Here is a 25082-nt window from a genome sequence, read left to right on the forward strand (position 1 = left end):
AAAAGTTAGGTACACGCGAGCTAAACGTCATTATTTAGAGTGCACTGTGACTGGCTTTTTCTTCTTCTTCTTTACGTGCCATCTCCATGACGAAGGTTGGCAATCATCATTGCTATTCTCACTTTTGACACTACAGCCCGAAAGAGTTCAATTGAGCTGCAGCCAAACCATTCTGAGATTTCTCAGCCAAGACATTTTTCTCCTACCTATGCTACGCCTTCCTTGAATCTTTCCATGCATAATTAATTTTAGAAGTTCATATCTGTCACCACGTGTTATATGACCCAAGTATTGAAGTTTTCTTATTTTGATCGAATCCAGTATCTCCCTGCTGTTCTGTATTCTCCTTAGTACTTCCTCATTGGTTATTCTGTCTGTCCAGGAGATTCTCAGCATTCTTCGATATGTCCACATCTCAAATGCTTCCAATCTATTGAGGCATTGTTTATTAAGAGTCCATGTCTCCACACCATAGAAAAGAACAGAAAATACTGGCTTTTTGGTACACGCTAACTTGAGCCGCGTGTATGCTGTGGTAAGTACAGTGCAGGATTAACCATTAGGCAAAGTAGGCAGTTGCCTAGGGGCCTCGGCCCCAAAAGGGGCCTCGCGGGGACCAAAACGAAAGAATGTTGAAAGATTCAAATATCGCGCAATACTATAAAAGTTATGGTGGACGTATAAAGCTACATTACAATGCATACTTTTGTTCACATAGAAAGTATATGCTGTGGGAATACATCGCTAATGAATGCCGTTTGGTAGAAGGACCAGTACTACAGATGGAAACAAGAAACGAAAGTGAGCAAAAAAACACAAGAAAAATCAGGAGAAAGAAAAGATCCTTCATCAAAATCCAAAACAGAAGCAAAACTTATTTACACTCAGTTTCACACGGAAATCCATAGCTAGTGAAGCAGAAACCAATGAAAATGCACGTGATGGAATAGAAATAACTGAGGGAAACATAGCTTCCCTAACTGAAGAAGATGAAAAAACATGTAACGACAGTTCTATTCCAATTCAAGAAGTTAAAGAACCAGAAACCGAAACTAAGTTAAAAATTGAAGTCAAAGATAAATTGGGTCCTAAATTCGGAAAACGGCATAGGATTACGGAATACAATAACTAAAGAAGTATGGACATTTTGGATTGGGAAAGGTCTTCAGAATGTAAAAACCTTGATGGAAGTGTTCAGCGTTAAAAAGAAATTTTGAAGGCATTACAAGATTTTTATACAATATATGGTTTTTCGAAAACAAATCAGTGGAACAAAAGTTAAAAGAGATTGGCTGACGTATTTTCACTCAAATAGAATATCGTATTTTGAGCTTGTTCAGTCTGTGTACAACTTTTTTTCATCCTCTACCCACTGTTGGGAAGTTATGATCAAATGCTTAAGCGATCTCATTCGCCACGATCTAGTCCTTATAAGAACAAGCAGCTTATGCCATAAGACCTTTGCCTAAAGGTTAAAACGCTTTTAAAACTGATCTTCATACTCTTGTTGTTGAAGACACTAATCAGCAAGCTGAAACAGTTCATGAGGCTAAGTATTTATTGAAAGAAATGTCAAAAAAAGAAGAAACATTCATAATGAATGAGTTTTGGGTAACAATTTTAGAACGCATCAACGCTGTCAGTAAATCATTGCAGAGATATAGTATGATATAATTGATCCAAATAATGGCATAACCCAGACATCCAAAGTGAAAGTTATCCTCCGACACCAAATTGTTACAATGGTCCACATAATGTTCAGAAAAAAGTCACACCATTTTGAGCGTCGGGTTTGGGGGGGGGGGGGGGGTGAAATCGGTAAACTCGTAGTTTTTTAGGTTTTTCGTCAATATTTCTAAAACTATGCGGTTTAGCATGAACAACCTTCTATACAAAAATGTTCTACATTAAATTTGCAATAAAAAAGGTCCTATGCATAATCCTTTTAAAATGAACGGTTCCAAAGTTACGGAGGTGGTATAGTATAATTGGTCCAAAAAAGGCCTAACCCAGACATCTAAAGTAAAAGTTTTCCTCCAACACCAAATTGTTCTATATGATCCACATATTGTTCAGTAAAAAGTTACACCATTTTGAGCGTCCGGTTTGGGGTGGAGATGTGAGAGAAGTCGGTAAATTATTAGTTTTTTTACGTTTTTCGTCAATATTTCTAAAACTATGCTTTAGCGTAAACAATGGTCTATACAAAAATGTTCTACATAAAATTTAAAACAAAAAAGATCCTATACATAATTGTTATAAAATCAACGGTTCCAGAGTTACGGAGGGTGAAAAGTGGAGGTTTTCGATACTTTTTATATTATCTAGGCAATTGATGATGAATTTGGGTGGTGAAGTTGACGTTTCTTCAAGGACTTATCACTAACATATCATCGGCCACTGAAATAAAGAAAATTTCTATAAATTGCCCAAAAAATATAAAAAGTATCGAAAACCTCCACTTTTTACCCTCCGTAACTCTGGAACTGTTGATTTTATAACAATTATGTATATGACTTTTTTGTTTTAAATTTCACGTAGAACATTTTTGAATAGAATATTGTTTTTGCTAAGGCATAGTTTTAGAAATATTGACGAAAAAAGTAAAAAAATACTAATTTACCGCCTTTTCCCCCATCTCCCCCCCCCCCCCCAAACAGGACGCTCAAAATGGTGTAACTTTTTACTGAACAATATGTGGACCATCTAGAACAATTTGGTGTTAAAGGAAAACTTTTACTTTGGATGTCTGGGTTTGGCCTTTTTTTGGACCAATTATACTATACTACCTCCGTAACTTTTGAACCGTTCATTTTAGAAGGATTATGCATAGGACCTTTTTTTATTTCAAATTTAATGTAAAACATTTTTGTATAGAAACTTATTCATGCTGAACCGCATAATTTTAGAAATATTGACGAAAAACGTAAAAAACTCATAATTTACCGACTTCTCCCCCACCTACCCCCCAAACCCGACGCTCAAAATGGTGTGACTTTTTTCTGAACATTATGTGGACCATATAGAACAATTTGGTGTTGGAGGATAACTTTCACTTTGGATGTCTGGGTTTGGGCCTAGTTATACCATACTAAGAGATTGAACTTAAAACTGCAGTTCAGCTTCTAAATTCACTTTTGGAGTTCTTAAAATTCCAAAAATATAATTTTGCTTATTACGAACAGAGGGCCTGCGACCTACAATACTCTAAATATTTTCTACTATACTCTAATTACTGAGCTGAGTCGTCGGTTGACAGTGTACGGGGCAATGAACTCAGTATTTGGTCTTTTGTGTTTTTCCAAAATTGAGTGATAGTCAAATAAAGGAGTGTGCTTCAAAACTACCTAAAAACTATCCTGATGATACTGAATCTGAACTTGAAAATTAACTATAACAGTTCAAATATTTTATAGCCCAGCTTCAAACTTACAGGGAAAACAATTTATTCCTGCTTCACAGTCATTTTGGGTTATTTCGCAACAGGAGAACGGACATTTTCAAAAATAAAAATTATTAAAAACGGAGAAACGTAGGTTTCTTAAGGGGCCTCATAGCTTGGGTTGCCTAGGGGCCTCAGGATTCTTAATCCGGCACTGGGTAAGTACCGCGAGTGTCAGAGTGAGGTTAGAATTTGTCTAATCGCGTTGAGTTTACACTTTAATTTTGATTAAAAGAGTTTTCTTATTTTTTATTTGTTTAGTGTTTTTTAAATTAATTATGGAGTGTGGACAATTATTTAATTCGTTTAATGCGTTTGACAACATGTGCCGCATATTGAACACAAGCTAACCCGACCATCGGCTGTCGCCGTAACGAATAGAGACGGGCAAAATAAGTGCAAACGTGTAACGGTTACTATTGATACTGGTTCTCAGTGGTACTGAGTACAAATACTGATTACAAAATACTGATGTATTTTGTTTCGTACAAGTTCCGTACATGTAACTAGTAACGTTTTAAAAATATCTTACATGTCCCTAGTAGTCGTAGCGGTATGACTTTCGAAAACATCGAATTTGATCATAAACGGGTGCATAAAAAGATATCTTACACTGAGTATTATATTTCTACATACCTTTATAATAACAAGCATATATAAGTTAAACACTGCATTGATTGTGATTGCAAAAACGGTTCTTTTGCTGATTATGTTTTTGATAAAATATTAAATCACACAAAAATACAATTCCCAACCATCATTTAATTTTTAACGATAAACAAAAGTCTAATAAATATATGATGACAATTTTAAAATTGAGCGACTTTGTCGATAACAGTGTCATTAATAAATATTTTTTACCATGAATTATTTTCCAATGATTGTGTGGATTTAGAAATACATACCAAACAATTTTTTGATCTGTATAAAGGAGATTATAATTATGACACATTATGGTACTCCTTATTTTTCAAATAATATGCTCTTGCAAACGCATAACTTTGATTTATTTGCTAAAGCCACACTAACTAGATACTTACAAGAAATTAAAAATACTTAACATGTAAAAAATTCACTGTTTTAATCAGATATATTATATTCCCTACTATTGCGCCTACTATATTATATAACGAAAACTTGTAGAGTAGTGCTGATTGATACAACAGAGCAATAAAATGTTATTCATTCAAGATAGTGTAAAATATATCGCCGCTTATTCATTTCAGATATTTCCATCTCGCAAAACAAAAACACGTAAAAATTAACATCTGGCGCTGAACAACCCGTCCCAAGCCCAAGAAAACTGTATGTCGATGACAAACCTTCCCAAGCTCGACCTGCGAACGCATGAACTGATAGTAGGATGCGCAGAACGGTCTACGCAACTCGCCGGTGCCAGGTTGTGTCTGCTTAGGATCAATTTGCGCCGGTACTTAGGGTAGCAGAAGTATTAAGGTGGCTGAAAAGATTTTAAATCGTAAATTAAAGGAAAACCTTAAATATTACGACGTTCATATATTTGCGTTCATGGTGGTGAGGTAAGAAAACGGGAAAAAGGCATTCGTAAAACAAGGTAAAAAATTATTTAATAATTTTATTATTGTTGATTTGTGACACTATACATTTAAGCGATATAGATACCTAATTATTTGGTAATCTTCGGCACACGTTTCACCCTTGTTGAATGTATGTTTCATGTACTAAATGTTTTAGAACTTACAAAATGAATTGTCCAGCCGTAATCAAATTTCGGGCTACAGTAAAACCTCCGTTAACCGAAATAATTGGGGGGGGGGGGGGGGAGGCCGTTTCGAATAACAAGAATTTCGGTTAAAAATAACATTGCTTTTGTAGTCTTCTTGTATCAAATTACATAGGTTAGGTAGTATTCTTGGTCAAAGTTGGCATTAAAAAATATGAGGTGATTTCGTAATGTTTTCTTTAATATGTAAATAATATAAAGCAATAAAATTAAGGAAAATGAACATTGTGTTTAAAGTGTTTTTTAAAGAAATCTTCTATTTCCTTTTGTGTTTTCCTTTGACGATGTTTTGCAGGTATAGCTAATGAAGGAATACATTAAGTCATAACTATGGAGACCTACAGAGGAGAGGAATCGAGATAGGACGACCTTGAAAGTTGTGTACACGATTTTGCCTGTTTGCTTGGTTTGTCACCAGGGCGGCGTTGGCGTAGAGATAGGTGCTAGTTTTGCATTGGAGGGAATGTAAAAATTTCTAAAATAATTAATTATTCGTAGTTAATATAAAATTACTGGTTTTAGTAGTTAATTTATTTAAATATGAGTGCCAAGAAAGCTTACATTAAAAGAACTTGCTTCGTACCGGGATTTATATCGAGTTATCGTTACGATAAAAAATTCAAAAGGGAACCTAACGAGGTTAATATATAAGACTTTTTATAAAGATTTGTCTTTGTTATTTATAACTTTCATGGATTATATTCGTTTGTATTAGGTATGGATCCCGCGTATGAAAAAAAAGTTGATTAATAGCAAACTGAAAATTTGTTAATAGCTTAAGGGTGTCTAGTCGGACAAACTTTGATATATGGGAACACTGGAACAGGGGAAGCTTTAATTGTGGAACAGGTTAAAAATTTGGAACGGTCAGACCACGAAAACGTTGCATGTATTTTGTCCTGACAGAACTTAAAATTGATTTGTTACCCTTTCATTACAACTCTCATGCAAAAATCAGACTGCTATTTATCACCTGTCATAATTCCCTTCATTTGACATGTTCTACGTGTTCCACTCATTATAATGCACATTTGGTGATAAATAGCAGCCTGATTTTTGTATGAGAGTTTAATGAAAGGGCAACAAATCAATTGTAAGTTCTGTTGGATAAAATACATGTGACGTTTTCGTGGTCTGACCGTTCCAAATTTTTAACCTGTTCCACAATTAAAACTTCCCCTGTTCCAGTGTTCCCATATATCAAAGTTTGTCCGACTAGACACCCTTATTAACAAATTTTCAGCTTGCTATTAATCAACTTTTTTTTCATACACGAGATCCAGACCTAGTATACTATGCTTTAATTTGTATATAATTTCTTACATTATGAAAAAAAAGTGGTTGATAAAATAAAATACACAGTTGTCAGTAATACACACAGCAGCAGAGTCTCTGTGTGGGCAGCATGCCCCAACAGATGGGGCTACCTGAGTGCTAAACTCTAACGAAATGACGACTGGAATAACAATTTCTCTTGCTTAAATATTTTTATCTTTTGCGATTTCTATTTATACTACTTGTTGTATTTAGGGATGATTCGATACTACTAAGTACTCATATGGTATCGATACTTTGATTCGATACTGAGTACTCAGTATCGAATGAAACCGTATTCGATACCGAGTACTAGTATCGAATGAAAATACTAGTATCGAAACAATTCGCGACGATTTTAAGGAATCTTTTATTTTGACAAATGACGGATGACAGATGCAAATGACTGAGATGGAGATGACATTTAAATATTTTCGTAAATATAAAAATAACCTCAAAATTTGAATTTTTGTATAAAATAAAAAATAGCCTAACTAGAGAAAAATGAAAATAAGTTCATTGAAACAGAGTAAAACGTTGAATTTAATTATTTTGTCATTTAAAGAACACCACAACCCATAATACTCATCGCACAATTTAGAAGTGCAATTAGAAATACTATTTTAGTAGTTGTTAACTACTTTTTTTTGCATATTATGGGTAGGATAAAATGAGGAACTTATGGACAATGTGTCATTAGGGAATAGTGGATATTTGGATATCCAGTCCTAAACTACTTAATGCATAATGACACCATTGCAGAATCTTCAGACAGCAGTTGAAATGTTGTATAATCAATCACAAATAGCTTCAAGAATTGAATTAATATCAGCTTGTTCAATTTTACATAATATTACAGTAGTTATTTGATGCTACTAAGTAGACTAAGTACTCATTCGCTATCAATACCTTCATTCGATACTGAGTATGTACTTGGTACTCAAAACAAACCATTTTCAATACCCAGTACTAGTAGAGTGATATCAATATCAATAATATCAGCTTGTTGAGTTTTACATAATATTGCAGTAGTTATTGGATGCTAGTAAGTACTCATATGGTCTTAATACCTTCATTCGATACTGACTACTCGGTATCGCATCAAACCGTATTTGATACTGAGTACCAGTAGAGTGATTCAATAGCAGCTTGTTCAGTTTCACATAATGTTAGGATTGATTTAATGCTACTAAGTACATAGTATTGTATCAATACCTTCAGTCAATACTGAGTACTTGGCATCGAATCAAGCCGTATTCGATACCGAGTACTAGTAGTGATATTGTTAATAGCAGCTTGTTTAGTTTTACATAATACTGCAGTAGATATTTGATGCTAGCAAGTACTCATATGGGATCAACCCCTTCGATAGCCCTTCATTCAATACTGAGTATTCAGTATTGAATCATCAAACCATATTCAATAACGAGTACTAGTAGAGTTATATCATTAATATCAGCTTGTTCAATTTTACATAATATTGCAATAGTTATTTGATGCTACTAAGTACTCATAATATGGTATCAATACTTTCATTCGACACTGAGTATTTGGTACTCAAAACAAACCATTTTCAATACCCAATACTAGTAGAATGATATCATTAATATCAGCTTGTTCAGTTTTACATAATATTGCAGTAGTTATTCGATGCTACTAAGTACTCATATGGTGTTAATACCTTTATTCGATAAAGGTATTAAAGGGATGATTTAATGCTACTAAGTACATATATGGTATCAATACCTTCAGTTGATACTGAGTACTTGGTATCGAATCAAACCGTATTCAATACCGAGTACTAGTACTTAGTAGTGATATTTTTAATAGCAGCTTGTTCAGTAGCAGTAGATATTCAATGCTAGCAAGTACTCGTATGGGATCAAGCCCTTCGATAGCCCTTCATTCAATACTGAGTATTCAGTATCAAATCATCAAACCATATTCAATAACGAGTACTAGTAGAGTGATGTCATTAATATCAGCTTGTTCAATTTTACATAATATTGCAATAGTTATTCGATGCTACTAAGTACTCATATGGTATTAATACCTTCATTCGATACTGAGTACTCAGTATCGAATCAAACCGTATTCGATACCGAGTACTAGTACTTAGTAGTGATATTTTTAATAGCAGCTTGTTCAGTTTTACATAATACTGCAGTAGATATTCAATGCTCGCAACTACTCGTATGGGATCAACCCCTTCGATAGCCCTTCATTCAATACTGAGTATTCAGTATCAAATCATCAAACCATATTCAATAACAGGTACTAGTAGAGTGATATCATTAATATCAGCTTGTTCAATTTTACATAATATTGCAATAGTTATTCGATGCTACTAAGTACTCATATGGTATTAATACTTTCATTCGATACTGAGTGCTCGGTATCAAATCAAACCGTATTTGATACTGAGTACCAGTAGAGTGATATTATTATAGCAGCTTGTTCAATTTTACATAATGTGATGGGATATTTGATGCTACTAAGTACTCATATGATATCAATACCTTCAGTCAATACTGAATACTCGGTATCGAATGAAATCGTATTTGATACCAAGTACTAGTAGAGTAATATTAGTAATAGCAGCTTGTTCAGTTTTTCATGTTAGGGATGATTCGATGCTAGTAAGTACTCATATGATATCAATACCTTCATTCGATACTGAGTACTTGATATCGAATCAAAGCATATTCGATACCAAGTACTAGTAGAGTGATATTGTTAATATTAGCTTGTTCATTATTACATAATATTTGGGGATGAGTTGATGCTACTGAGTACTCATATGGTATCAATACCTTCATTTTGGTACTGAGTACTCAGTATCAAATCAAACCTTATTCGATACTGAGTGCTAAGTATTCGATACTGAGTACTAAATATTCGATACCGAGTACTAGTAGAGGGATATTAATATCGGCTTGTTCAGTTTTACATAATATTGCAGTAGTTAATAGAGAAAACATTGATATACTGGTGAATGAGAGTGCTGTTGATATAGAAGCTGTAGCAGTACATTTTCAACCAGGACCAGGAGCAAATCTAGTACAACAAAATTTTGAATGTGTTTGTTTTAAAATATTTATTCTCCATTTGGAATAAGCTTAAATGGTTGATGTTGATTTTTTCTTTTATTGGACTGAAGTTTGTTAACAAATTTATAAATAAATATATATATCTATTGGAGACTGATTTGGAGTATTTTAGTATTATTACATTATTACCAGTTTTTTAATAAATTTATAAATACATACATAATATTGTTGTTTGATTTTAAGTATGCTTTAAAATATGTTACATCACATTCCACTAAAAGGAGTTCGACAACTAGCAAAAATGTATGAACAAACAAATTGTTTTAAATGACAATAATAATAATAGGAGACTTATAGTTTGATGGTGATTTTTTTATTAAATTTTTTTATAAGTAGTTTTAAATGAACAAAATCGCTGAAGACACGAAAATGAAAGTGTAATACTTTTGCTTAAAAACTTTATAGATTTTAATATATAAAGGTTTCAAATTTCAAAAATAAATACTTACACCTTTGTTTTATTAATATCACAAGGAAAAATTCCTGTACTGGTTGTATACCATAAATCACAAAAAATAAAAACCTTATTTTGTAAAAGGTATATTTAAAAACCCTAAAAAGGGCTGTATTATAACAAAACGTTTTCGGAATCAATATTTCATCATCAGTGTTATCACAGGTTTACAAAAAATAAAAACCTTATTTTGTAAAAGGTATATTTAAAAACCCTAAAAAGGGCTGTATTATAACAAAACGTTTTCGGAATCAATATTTCATCATCAGTGTTATCACAGGTTTACATGCTTTATCTTTAAGCCACCAAATTGTATGGGTAAAATCCCTTAAATTGATTTTAAACAGTTAGGGTTACATTATATAATCTGATTTTGAAGGATGTTAAAAATATTTCCAGATTAACCCCTGGCATCACATGACATCAACCATATTGGTTGGGAAATTGTAGGTAGAACCTTACATGGCAGTGTTTAGGTGACAACTCTATATCTCATATGCACTATATAATATGTCACAAAAAATTATTTTTTATTCCTCAGTCGTTTCCTCATTGCTGAGTGTCGTGATTCCCTATAATATGAGCAACTATCTCTTTCCATCGGCTTCTATCCTGAGCTTCCCTCATGGAAAGAATTTATTAGAATCCTATTTTTTATTAGAATTCTTTATAAAAGGTAGATATATTAATAAAAGTCTTACATGCGGAATACATAAAATATATTTTCGATCTAATACCTATTTAGTAACGATTTTATAGTGATCATCAGTTATTCACAGGATGTTCACATAACACGCTAAGCTACCAAAATTAAAAATATGAGGATAAAAACGCTTTAAATGTTACAATAATGGGAAAATTTTAACATACATTATATTGTAAATTAAATTTAAATTTTAAATAACAATATTCGTGACCACATCTGACATCTACCTTATACTAGCGTAAATGCCAACATTAGATGTAGATCTCTGTTTATGAACAATATTTTGGCTCACATTATTTAGAATTTTTCAATTCACCTAATAGATTCCGCTTTTATTGCTGTGTCAAATAAATAAAAATTCTTTTGTTATTTGCAGAAGAAATAACCCGCCAAAAACTTCATTTTCATTGTTTGTTGAACTTTGTTCACTAACGGTGTATGTGTATGTTGTTGTAACGGTCTTAGTCTTATTTCTATATTATTTTTAAATTTTTGTTGTTATTTATAGTTTAAAAGTTTAGAGTTTAAAGTTAGTATAGTGTATAATAGTAAAGTTTAGTTTTACAGTAGTATAGTTTAATTAAAGTGTAGTATAGTTTAAATAAGTTTAAGTTTAAACTTTGTTTATAAGTTAATTGTTTCGTGGTATCGTGTGCGTGTGAGTAAAACATAAAAATGCCTCCTCCGAAATCTAAAGTGTGGAAATTTTTTACCAAAATGGATGCCACAAAAGCAACGTGCAAAAAATGTTTAAAAACAATCAAATATAGTGGAAACACTTCCAATCTATATAAACATTTATCCAGCGTCCATAGCATTACACTAGACAAAAGACCAGGACCAATTAAAAATAGCGTTGGAGCTAAAATGTTTATGTAAGTAAATTTTTGATATTAATCAATATTTAACGCTTTGACTGCCACACCAAATTCGCGCCAAAATAATTATTTTATAAAAATGTTTTCAAAATTGTTTACCAACATACCTTAGATACATTGGTTAAATAATTTAATTATATTCTTTGTAGCTTGATAAAAATATACATATGTGGCCTGGAAAAGCAATTTTTTATTAAAGGTCACGTTTTCGCGCCACGTGTTATGTAAATGCATGTAAAATTGTTTATCAACATACCTTAGATAGGTACCTACATTGTTTAAATAATTTAATTGTATTTTAACAAACAGTTGACAAAAATATACACGTGGCCTGGAAAAACAATTTTTTATTAGAGGTCACGTGTATGCGCCACGTGCTATGTAAATGTATGTAAAATTGTTTATCAACATACCTTAGATAGGTACATTGTTTAAATAATTTAATTATATTTTAACAAAAAGTTGACAAAAATATACACGTGGCCTGGAAAAACAATTTTTTATTAAAGGTCACGTGTATGCGCCACGTGCTATGTAAATGTATGTAAAATTGTTTATCAACATACCTTAGATAGGTACATTGTTTAAATAATTTAATTATATTTTAACAAAAAGTTGACAAAAATATACACCTGGCCTGGAAAAGCAATTTTTTATTAAAGGTCACGTGTGTGTGCACCACGTGTTATGCACATGTATGTGAAATTGTTTATCAACATACCTTAGATAGGTACATTGTTTAAATAATTTAATTATATTTTAACAAAAAGTTTGACAAAAATGTACATGTGGCCTGAAAAAGCAATTTTTTATTAAAGGCTATGCCTATATGTAAATGTATATTATATATTGTTTATCAACATACCTTAGATACATTGTTTAAATAATTTAATTATATTTTTTGTAGTTTGACAAAAATATTCGCAAGTGACCTGGAAAAGCATTTTTTTATTATAAGCCTTGTGCACATCATGTGTATATGTAAATATACCCGTGACGGTTTGAGCTCAGCCACTGTATATTCAGGTAACACATGGCAGTCAAAGTGTTAAAATTAGAATATAACTATAATTTTATATATGTAAATATATACAGTATGTCCCTGTAAGTTGGAACCATTTGAAAACTTTTTTATTATTGATTTTACAAAAAAATAGTTATTCTTCATAAAAAGTTCTGCATGATCTAAAACCTAAGATTCAGCCATCAGATATTACTTTTATTTTTATGAATATTATATGAGGTATGTCAAAAAATATGAATTTCGATCAAGAGTAAAGTACATTTACAGTTCAGAATATTTCAATTAGAAGGATGTAATTACGTATTGGAACATAGCTTTTAATTCTAAAAAACTTTTTTTAATCACAATTTTCGATATTGTGAAAAATATTATTTTATTTACTCTTGAGCGAAATTTATATTTTTGACATACTTCGTATACTGTTGATAAAATTTGATATCTGATGATTATTTAGCTTTTAGGCTATGCAGAGTAGTTTATGTAGAATAACTTTTTTTCGTAAAATTGATAACAAAAAAGTTTCCCATATTGTTCCAAGTTACGCAGACACGTAGTATATGCATATATGTTTGTGTAAGTGCATATAGGGATGATTTGATACTACTAAGTACTCATATGGTATCGAAACCTTTATTTGATACTGAGTACTTGGTATAAAATGAAACCATACTCAATACCAGTGATATGGGGGAGAGTTCGATATATATTATAATAATGTTAAGTACATTATTTTGCAAACAAATACATTATTTTCCAGCTTCTAGTAAGCTCATAGTTGTATTTGGGAATGTTTGTTTAAGTGCATTTAGGGATGATTTTATACTACTAAGACTAAGTACTCATATGGTATTGATACCATCATTCGATACTGACTACTTGGTATCAAATGAAAGTGTATTCGAAATGTGGATTTAGGGATGATTGGATACTAATAAGTACTTATATGGTATCGATACCTTCATTCAATACTGAGTACTTGGTGTCGAATGAAACTGTATTCGAAATGTGGATTTAGGGATGATTCGATACTACTAAGTACTCATATGGTACCAATACTGTCATTCGATGCTGAGTATTTGGTATCGAATGAAACCATATTCGATACATATTTATGCATATTTATATAGTACCTACTTAGTATCGAATGCAGGTAAAGATACCATATGAGTACTTACTAATAGTATCGAATTATCCCTAAATACAACTACCAGCATACTAGAAGATGGAAAATAATGTACTGAACATTCCTGTTTGCTGGTCCGCTTCTATTGCAGATGAAAACAAGTTTGGACACACATTCTTTGTATAATATAGATATAATTAAACCAGTAGTAGAGATTTTGGATTGGAAACAAATAAAGAAAGTTTGTATTATTTTTAGGGACATCAGCAATATGCTGAGAAATTCACTTCCGGGACCAAGTGATGTAGATGACCCTCCCGTGCCAAGTGGTGCAGATGATCTTCCGGGGCCCAGCGGTGTTCTTCCAGAACCAAATAGTGGAATACAAGAACTTCCAGGGCCAAGTGGTGCAAGTGAGTCAAGCGTTGGCTCACTTCCGGGGTCAGCCAGTGATGACCCAACAATTTCACCAATTAGGAAGGCTTTCAGAAGAATTTCTTCTGAAAAGGGTAAAATCTAAATTGTCTCCCTATATTCTGGTATGAGTTTATATTTTACTTTTTTTTTCAGAAGGAGGTTTGCGGTACATCAGGATAACGATGGCACTGCTTTATTTTATATGTAAGGATTTGAGACCATTTCACATTATAGAAGGTGAAGGTTTCAAAAACTTGATGAAGGAGGTGGCACCTTTCTACAAAGTACCATCAGCAACCTTCATAAAAAAAAAACTAGCTGAAAAATATGAGGTAACGTCCCTACTTTTTAAGCAAAGGTTATTGAATGCGGAATGGGTTTGTGTTACTTGTGACATTTGGACAGAAACGATGGCTGAAAAAGGTTTTTTGGGCTTAACTGTACATTTTTTGGAGGGTACTAGTATGTGTAGCCGTGACATTGGGGTAACAGAATTGAAAACAAACCATACAGGAGAATACATATTTGATAGGATGAGGTTTATTCTTTCAAATTGGAATGTTCCAATTTCTAAAGTGAGATGTGTAGTGGCAGACAATGGAGCGAATATGGTGGCTGGGATAAGATTACTAGTTGGGGAAAGTAACTACCTACCGTGTTTTGCTCACACTATTAACTTAATATCTGAAGCAACTTTAAAAGATGATGTTATAAAAGTAATTATAAATAAAGTTAGGAATATTGTAAAGTTTATAAAAAATAGTGTAAATAATTCTGACAAATTACGTAAAATCCAAATTGATAGTGGGGCTTCGGAAGGCTCAGTAAAAAAACTAATTTTAGATGTAAGCACAAGGTGGAATTCAGTATTCTATATGATAGAAAGATTTTTGCTAATGGTCCGACCAGTTACCATAATTTTAATTGATAACAGTAATGCCCCAGACATGCCAAGTCCTCAAGAAATTGAGATATTAAAACAGTTATTACCCATACTTAGACCTCTAGAATATGTAACTAAGGAAGCATCTGGAGAGAGATACGTTACAATTTCGTCAGTTATTCCCATGCTAAATTGTTTGGTAAAACAAATTAATTTAGTGCAGACTGCGAATGATATAGTAAAACAAGTCAAAACAACTTTACTTAAAGAAATTGATAAGAGGTTTGCAAAAATTGAATTTAACTCCAATGTTGCTATAGCAACATTGTTAGATCCTAGGTTCAAGGCACTTCACTTCCAAAATGCTACTGCTTGTGGGATTGCCATTCAGAAATTAAAGCAGTTGGTAAAGTCAACAACTCCCTCTAGCTCTGATGGTGGTGCAGGCACTGGAGGTGACTCGGACGACGATTCAACAAATAAAGAATATGATTTTTGGGAAATTCATAAACAGTTGGCTATGGGTCAAAGAAATCGAAAGAGAGCAACAAATGATGATGAGGTGACTCTATATTTATCAAATAGTGTTTCTTATTTAAAAAGTAGCCCGTTGAAAGAATGGGAGGAAATGAAACTAATGTTTCCCATGTTGTACAAACAAGCCAGACAGTTTCTAGTTGTGGTTGCAACTTCAGTTCCATGTGAACGTTTGTTTTCAAAAGCAGGTGCAATCATGACTAAAAACCGTAATAGGCTTACCAGTAAACATTTAGACAAACTACTTTTTTTGGGAGGTTGCTCTCACGAAGAGTTTTTTGCCTAAATGTTTATAATTTCTGAAGCTTTCCTTGTGGCATCTTATGCAATTTAGATACTATTTTATTTCTAAGTTTGACATTAAATTTATAATTCGAGTTGCTCTTCGGAATAATATTTTTTGATGAATATTCTTAAGTTGAAGTTGATTTCATGTAGGTATTCATAATAACTATCTTCCAATAAAGTCATCCCAAGAACGCAACTCATAAATATTGGCAATATCATTTTAAAGTCATCTACGTTAAAATGTATAATATGTCTGAATTGTCAATATGAATGAGTCAGATAAAATTAGGTACTTAAATCATTTGAATGAGTCAGAAGAATTTTTTTTACCAAGCAATAAAAAATTTCTTTAATTTATTAATGTTTTGTATTTTGATAACGTTTTCTGAAGTGGATATTAAAACGTTCAGTAGTTTTCATTACCAAGAAATGTAATTTTCATTACACCAACAATATTTTAATTCAATCCCATATTTTATAAACATAATACTAAATTAAACATGCCACAAGAAACAGTTTCAGAACATTGTAGGGCATAGTTGTACAAGCATGAAAATATAAATTTCATTTCATCCCACTCCGCAAATGGACTGCTTTTTAAGTGATACTACCGGATTGAAAAAATAAAGAGAAACTTCATCACCCTGAAGATGCATTTTCTTTTTCGTTTTGTGCCCAAGTGCTAACTCCTTATGGTGTTTCCATAAATCATATTCAGGTTGCTCAATCAAAGCTGCATCATATGATTCAATTGAGATTGGGCTATTTGCTGGTTCTGCGTAACCATGGTCTTCAGTTTTGGTATGGCTCTTCCATGTGCAGCAGGATCTGGTAAATGTATAGGCTTTCAAACCTGGGGTCTAAGAGTCCTTTTTTTCAGCTCTCTTATTAATACATTTTTACATTCTTGTACAGTAGTTGAGTTTGGTGTTATACTATAAATTTCTGTAGTAAAGCAATGGTAAGTAAGTATAATTTTGGAAATTGGTATACACTTTTAGCCAGATGCTTCCCTTGTTACATATTCAAATCCGTCTCTGGGACTATGTATGTATACATTCCCTAGTCCTATCATTTTTAGACATTTTTAAAATTTAATTACTTCAAGGGTATTATTAAATAGGTACAGTTTTATTTAAAAATTCTATTTACAACAAACATTTATTTTAACAAAAATTACTTACATAAAAAACAAACAACTATTCTAAAAAGTGAGGAAAAACCTTGAAATCTTACTAAGTAGGTATAAACAAAAAAATCACTTAATTATTTTTAAACTAAAGATGAATTTATTCACTTATAATATTAGGTAACTGTACAATTAAAGAAAGTCAATCATTTTCTGAACATTTCCCACACATAAATACTCTTTATGTGTTCTAAGCACATCAAGTTATTACATAAATAACAACTGTACTTTGTTTTTTGACTTTTCTGGCTTCCACAGTTAAAACAAGGACCATATTCAAATCTAGTATATGTATATCTGTCTTTCTGTGGGTTCTATTCAGAGGACCAGCATGGAGTTCAATATTTATGTTTGTATTTATCACAATAAGTTTCAACATCTGCCCTGTTATAGCCCTAATTATCACTAAAGAGTAATTTCTCCCTAACGCTCCCTTTATACCTGGTTAACTAAATTTTCTACTCTTGCATGCATTTGCTTATTACCAAGATGTTTTCATCGTTAGTTTTTTATCCTTACCAAAAAAAATCGTCAGCAAATATTTTGTGCTTCATGCAAAATTTTCTAAATAATAAATAAGAGATAATAAAAAATAAGTAAAAAAATATTTTATTCACCTAAAGTAGGTACAATGCTAAAAGTTACAATTCTTACCTTTAGTAGGTACGACCACAAAAGCTAACATCCTCTGAGATTTTTTGTAAGGAACGAAATATGAACTTAAGTTCAACAATATTTTAAAACTAACAACAGGTAAATAAATTTGAATGACCTAGCTCAAATATAGGAACAAATTGTTAGTATGCTAAAACCAGACTTTGGCACGGAAAGTTAAAGATGCAAGTTCATTAAATGTTTCTATTTCTACAGCATTGCCAAGTCTGCTGGAGATGTTATACTTTTAACTTTAGGAGACGGTCGGATATCAAAAGGTTGAGTTCCATCTAATTTTTACATCTGAATAAGTTACAATTATATACAATAAAACTAATACTTCTGTAACATTATTACACATTTGGATTTTTCGTAACGTATGCACAACACTATTTTTAATTCACTGAACAATTTCTTGAACTATTATAGCTGCTTTAACAGAAGGTTATTTAGGTACTTCTTCAGCTATGAGGTTTATTGTATGTGGAAAACAAGGTACTTAGATGTTTATTTCCACCTAAAGACACTTATGGCAGCCAACATTATCTGTTACTGCTACATGAATTTTGGTTAGTGGTATGTCCCATTTCTTGATAACCAGGTTTTCTCATATGTAATCGACTGTATGTCTTTTTGTTAATGCCCAAGTTGCTATACTTACATATACATTATTTTCTACTAAATGTGCTGTTACACCCAGGAATCACACTGCATTCGTTTATTCTGTCTATTTGACTAGGGTGAGGTGAGACAAAAATTGTGTATTTTGGATAATCTTAACTTACAAATAGCAGTACAAGCTTTGTATTTTTCAGTAGTTTTTTTTTATTAAGTATTTTGCCTTCGACTTCAACTAGGTATAGATGCTCAATATATCCTTGCATATAAAAAAAGTAAGATTGAAGTACACCCAGAACCAGATACAGCACCAAGTGTCAAGAGGTTGGAACAAAATAATATTTCTTATTGTAATTTATATTTTTATGAGCATATTTTTTTTCATGAAAATAAACTTTGTTATTATTATATTGTTTACTTTGATCTTGCCTGTTATTTACAATTAAAATAAAGTTGATTTTAATTCCACAAAATTCTTTGTTTATTTTTCTTTGCTTCATTTGTCTTATTATGGGTAGGATAAAGTGGGGAACTTATGGACAGTGTATCATTAGGGAATAGTGGATATCCAGTCTACCTAATGACCTAATTGCAGAATCTTCAGACAGCAGTTGAAATGCTGTATAATCAATCACAAATAGCTTCAAAAATTTTTATTGAAAGAACATTTGGTATTTTGAAGATATTTTCCTTTTTAACTTATGTAATGAGATTCTTGTTACCTTTTGTTTAAAGAATAATGTCTAGGGATGATTCGATGCTACTAAGTACTCGTATGGTATCAATACCTTCATTCAATACTGATAACTCGGTATCGAATCAAATCATATTCAATAGGGCTTTTCATCGATTGACATTTGTTTCGAGCTTCTGTCATGTGTCACATAATATTAATATATCTACATCATACGTCTTTGGTTTGTACCATTGGTATATGCAATAACGTAAGACGTAGATATATTAATATTATGTGACACATGACAGAACCTCGAAACAAATGACTGAATGAAAAGCCCTATACTGAGTACTAGTAGAGTGATAACATTAATATCAGCTAGCTCAGTTTTACATAATATTGCAATAGTTAGTAGTTATTAAATGCAACTAAGTACTTATATGGTATCAATACTTTCGTTTGATACTTGGTATCGAGAATCAAGCTGTATTCAATACCCAGTACTAGTAGTGATATCATTAATATTAGCTTGTTCAGTTTTACATAATATTGCAATAGATATTCGATGCTAGTAAGTACTCATGTGGTATTAACACCTTCATTCAATACTTAGTACAGAGCGACAAGCGAGAAGTGGCAGCTGGCCTCTTATTCTGCACTTGCCTCTGTGTATTTTCACTCAAGATCACGTGCCATCATTGGCTTATCGGTTGTAGGATTGTACTTGGTATCAAAACAATCCATATTCAATACCCAGTACTAGTAGAGTGATATCATTAATATCAGCTTGTTCAGTTTTACATAATATTGAAGTAGTTATTTGATGCTAGTAAGTACTCATATGGTATTAATAACATTTATTCGATACTGAGTACTTGGTATCGAATCAAACCGCATTTGATCCTGAGCACCAATAGAGTGATATTATTAATAGCAGCTTGTTTAGTTTTACATAATGTTAGAGATGATTTGATGCTATTATGTACTCATAATGGTATCAATACCTTCAGTGGATACTGAGTACTTGGTATCGAATCAAACTGTATTTGATACCGAGTACTAGTAGAGTGATATTAATAACAGCTTGTTCAGTTTTACATGTCAGGGATGATTCGATGCTACCAAGTACTCATATGGTATCAATACCTTCATTGGATACTGAGTACTTGGTATCAAAACAAACCATTTTCAATACCCAGTGACAAGAGTGATATCATTAATATCAGCTTGTTCAGAGTTATTCGATGCTAGTAAGTACTCATACGGTACCTTCATTCGATACTATTAAAGTTAATATATGGTTAATATTTACAATACAATTAAAATAAAGTTGATTGATTAATTATTAATTGATTCTAATTCCACAAAAGTCTTTGTTTATTTTTCCTTACTTCATTTTTCATTTGTCTTATAAACCTGTCCTGTAATCTGCATACTTCGCATAGACATTCTTATTATGTCTGTGGTTGCCTGTGGCTGTCAGTTCTGTGACGGCATGTCACACCATAGAATATTGTGCTCAAGAAGTTATATTCTGTGGTTAAGTTACGTCACGTCAAGGTCACGTCACTTATGAGTATCGAGTACTCACAAGTATCGATACCAGAAGCCGGTATCGAATGAGGTATCGATACTTTGATTCGATACCGACCTGAGTACTTGGTATCGAATGCCGAGTGGTATCGATTCATCCCTAGTTGTATTTTCAAGTTATACTAACCTTTTTCAGTTTTTTGGTTTTCTTCAAACAGGTTTAGTTTATTTCCATGTTGGTGTATTTCAGTATTTCTAGGAATTTCCTTTATGTCTAAATAATCACATGTGTCATGTGTACTTTGGTTATTGGATTCCTCCTTAATGTCACATTTAAAGCCTGCAAAAAATAGAATATAACCTCTAATATTAAAGTCTTCTTCTTCCTTTATTGGGTTATATCCCTCGGGATAATTCGCCCAGCTTACACCAGGGAAATACTCTTGTCTTGCTCTGGGCAATCGAATATTTCCAAATATATATGCTAAAGCCTCAATTTTTTTAAATATAAGTAGAAACATCTTCTTATAGGGCCAGACAGTCCCTACAGGAAAGGCAATATTATAACATAAGGGTTACAACTATTATCGTTTGGAGGTCTAATATCTTTTTATATCTTTATCTTCTTAATTTTTTTAATTCAAAGTTGGGAATTGATTAATTTATAAGTTAAGTTTAGCTAAGTTAAGGAATTTAAGGATCAAGTTAATCCTACGTGGATTAAGGTTGGACATAAGTAGGCAAATTTCAATGGGGGTAGGGATATTTGTTCTAGCTAATTCTTTATATAGGTCAAAATTGGGCGACATATTTATAGGGCACTCAAAAATCAGATGATTCAAGGACCCAACCCGGCCAGTCACAATATGGGTTGTCTTTTACTCCTATCCTGAATAGGTGAACTGGAGTAGCACAATGACCTGTCCTCATTCTAATAATGGTGGTTATATGTCATCTGTCTTGGTATGCAAAATTGTGGTACCAGGGGAGTTTTATATTAAAGTCTTTACTAAAACATCTACCAAAATAAGAACAAACAATAACAATTTCTCTTGCTTAAATGAATACCAGAAATGCTAATAGATCTAAGTGCCACTTTTTACAAATATCCTTTTATTGTTGGTAAGTGTATCTACAGTCCATACTATATGGATACCGTTGCATGTCATCCTCGTCATAGCATGTGACATCACATATAACAACACGAAATATTTATGTTGTAGGTGTGTTCCTGTTTAGAATCGTTTAGCTGTGTACACTGAAATTACAACCACTAGACATATTTTATTATATAAGCGTAAAAATAATATTGGAAGATTTCTATTAATGTGAATTTAAGGCGATCAGTAGTACATAATTCGCAAATATTTTACAGCTATATCTACTTTTTCTGTCTTTACACGGCAAATTACGTGTAGTAAAATTCACACTGGTATGAATATGTAAACATTACTAGAATGTCATTCTACTTAAAAATGTCATCATTAACTTAAAGAGATTGCTGGATAACTGTTATTTGTATAATTGCAAATTATTAATTCAGTTAATAAATGTGATAATTTTTTCACTAACTATGTATTCAGTGTTTGTAATAATTTATATGTACAACAAAAACTAATATTCAATCGAGAAAAGAGGAAAAGTATTCAAGTGATTTTTTAATAATATATTGTTACTATGGAACGCTTACAATTTTGAACATCTTTAACAACAAAATACTTGGATCACAGAATGTATTATTATCTTGATGTATTCTCTGCTTGGATCTTCCACAAATAATACACAATAAATAACTTTTTATAAGTTCACGTGTTAAATCAATTATTTATCAAATACACTATACAATAAGGTCTCTTTTTATGCGGATTATTTTAATGAGATTTTGAAGTTGTGCGGTTTGTATTTCATCCAAAAATTTCTATTATTAACAACTAGAATAATTTTATTATAAATTAATAAATGAAAATAGTTTCTGTCCTTGTGGGATCGGTACTCACCGGAGGGACCGCAGACGTTCGGATACAATTAGCATCTCTTTGCAAAGACAATGACGTCGACTTTGCAAAGTAACAAGACACTCACTCAACACACACACACTACACATTACTCCCCTGAGTTAGTGATAAGTTATATAATTACGTGGCTAAAGGTTCTAAACGAAGGCCTAAAGTATTTGTTTTATTATATTTATTGTTTTTATTATTTATTTTAACCTAGGATTATAACTTAATTCTTGTTTTCTATTTGTAATGTTTTTATTTATTTACATTGAATATTAATTTGTTTTGTTGTATACTCCACTTCCCAACAATTGTGATATATTTGATTTAAAATGAATAGGGAACTTACATAAAATTTTATATTTAAAAAAAATGTTATAAATCACAACAGAACATAATTTAAAACATGAATCAAAGATAAAAAAGCTCTTTTTGTGTTCCGTTTGGCCCCTAAAGACGATTCTAAATTCAAATTAAAGCAGCTATGGTTTGTTTTTAAACGAGGAGGAGTAAACTAAAAAGACAGATTCACAACCAAGAGAGTCACTAGAAAAATCACCAAATACCTACATCTTCTATTTTGGTTGATCATATCGACCTTCGACAGTAATCCATAAATATTATATTATACTAATACTAATAGAGAGTTCTAAAAACAACTGTTTTTTATATAATAGCATAATAAAGTTCTAAAAATTAACGGAATAACACAAAAAGCACAAAAAATCACCGATATAACTTAATTAACCTATGAAATGCCAGTTCTGTCAAAATTTCATAAATGTCATTAGTGTCAAAAATTTCATAACCATGGAGTAAGCTTGCTTGAGGTTGGACCAATTACAAACAAGCATTACGAAGCGGTAAGTTTGAATTACTCCTCTTGGTTTAAGAAAAGACCATAGCCCAAAACACGTAGTGACGTCATATGGTTAATGTTTACATTCTGCACCAACAAGGTAAACAAAATTGTATATAATTTTAAATTAAACATTATAAAATACAGTTATGTGACGTCACAAGTGTTTTTGATCGTTTGAACTACTCATAGAAAACTTGTACTTTTACAAAATGGTTTTATTTTCCATAGTAAACCTTATTTCCTTTCCTTCAAAAACTGTATCAAACTCCAATCTCAACAAACTGGTATATATTATTACAATGACATATGATCAATGTCATTAGAATATAAATATTTTACCCTTATTCAGCAACGATGAGCTGGCCAAATACCCAAGTAGGTGGAGGCCAATAATAAACTAAAGAAGGAGAATATACCTAAATATAACCATAAACATAGCCATATAGTAAAACTGTGACATCACAGGGCGTCTGAACTATTTTAACTCACAGAAGATTTTAAATTTGGATTTCTAAGTTATTATGAGTTTTCGAAGCGTGAAATTTTGTAAATCTCATTTTTAAACGAAACTGATTATTATGTAATAAAAGAAAATGTACAAGTTCCCGATTCAATATTTTTTTGTAATTGGGCAACCATGTCAACCATATATTGGGACCGTGCAAGTTCGGCAAAGCGTCACTTGGTTTCATAGCTCAGCAACATTTTTCGCACTTTTAATTATATTGGAAAATTATATTAGTCCTGGTTACTGGATAATTGTCAAAGTCCAAAAAAATAATAAGAAAAAAATAAGATTCAGGTTATGCTATTTTAGGGGCTGTATATTTTAGACCCAGGTCTGAAATTAACAAATATGAAATTCATTCTGAACAAATACTAACCACAAGTGAACAATTTCCTAATTCTACATTTTATGCATTTGGTGATTATAATATTCCATCTGCTATATGGGAAATAGAAGATTTCTGTTCATTAGCAACCTGCAAACCGACCTCCCGATTGGCGGAGGCTGAAGCTATTGAAGTCGTCTCAAATATATGTGCCATTCATAATCTTTTCCAATCTAATACTGTGCTCAACAACAGAGGGGTTCTTCTTGATCTTATTCTCCACAAGAACTAATAATACACAAAGCACACAATTTTCTGATCCAGCAAGATGTTAACCATCCTCCACTGGTAACCACCTTACAACTTGCAGTTGAAAAAAGCACACAAATTACACAGCCATTTGCCAAAGTTTTGAATCTATTGACTGGGACAATCAATCTCTTACATAATAAACAACTCAATGAAATGATTTCTACATTGTATGACTCTCTGTACTATATTATTAACCTGTATGTTCCACTAAAAAAAGTATGCTCTAAAAAATTTCCTTGCTGGTTTACACCTAATCTTAAAGAATTAATACATAACAAAGAAATTGCTCATAAACTGTTTAAAGCTACCAGATCACCAGAAAGCTATGTAGAATTTAGTCAACTTAGAGCCCAATGTAAACTTTTAACAAGGGATTGCTATATGTACTAATTATATTCATGAAACTGAAAACTCCATTAAACTTAACGTTAAGTCATTTTGGAAATTCATTAATAACAAAAAAGAAA

The 25082-nt window shown here is 31.9% G+C and overlaps 2 protein-coding genes across 4 annotated transcripts in view; one reads left to right on the plus strand and one right to left on the minus strand.

The window, feature by feature from the left end:
* Nucleotides 1-25082, minus strand: part of LOC126887534 (gastrula zinc finger protein XlCGF57.1-like) — a 155896-nt gene that overhangs the window by 33458 nt on the left and 97356 nt on the right. For all 3 annotated transcript variants that reach the window (XM_050655188.1, XM_050655187.1, XM_050655189.1), the window contains exon 2: nt 20796-20948. In XM_050655188.1, coding sequence (XP_050511145.1) covers nt 20796-20948 — 153 coding nt within the window. The remainder of the gene's footprint in view (nt 1-20795; nt 20949-25082) is intronic.
* Nucleotides 11153-18807, plus strand: LOC126887533 (E3 SUMO-protein ligase ZBED1-like). Its single transcript, XM_050655186.1, has 3 exons — nt 11153-11663; nt 14072-14322; nt 14384-18807. Exons 1-3 carry the CDS (start codon nt 11464-11466, stop codon nt 15934-15936), a joined length of 2004 nt encoding a protein of 667 aa, XP_050511143.1. The 5' UTR covers nt 11153-11463; the 3' UTR covers nt 15937-18807.

This window comes from Diabrotica virgifera, chromosome 6 (genome assembly GCF_917563875.1).
Source record: "Diabrotica virgifera virgifera chromosome 6, PGI_DIABVI_V3a".
Lineage (NCBI taxonomy): Eukaryota > Metazoa > Arthropoda > Insecta > Coleoptera > Chrysomelidae > Diabrotica > Diabrotica virgifera.

What these genes read in the sequence shown, in the direction of transcription:
- LOC126887533 (XM_050655186.1), top strand. Translation starts at nt 11,464, where the DNA reads ATGCCTCCTCCGAAATCTAAAGTGTGGAAATTTTTTACCAAAATGGAT. An exon ending in GTTGGAGCTAAAATGTTTAT is followed by an intron (nt 11,664 to 14,071) that starts GTAAGTAAATTT and finishes TATTATTTTTAG; the next exon opens with GGACATCAGCAATATGCTGA. An exon ending in AAGAATTTCTTCTGAAAAGG is followed by an intron (nt 14,323 to 14,383) that starts GTAAAATCTAAA and finishes TTTTTTTTTCAG; the next exon opens with AAGGAGGTTTGCGGTACATC.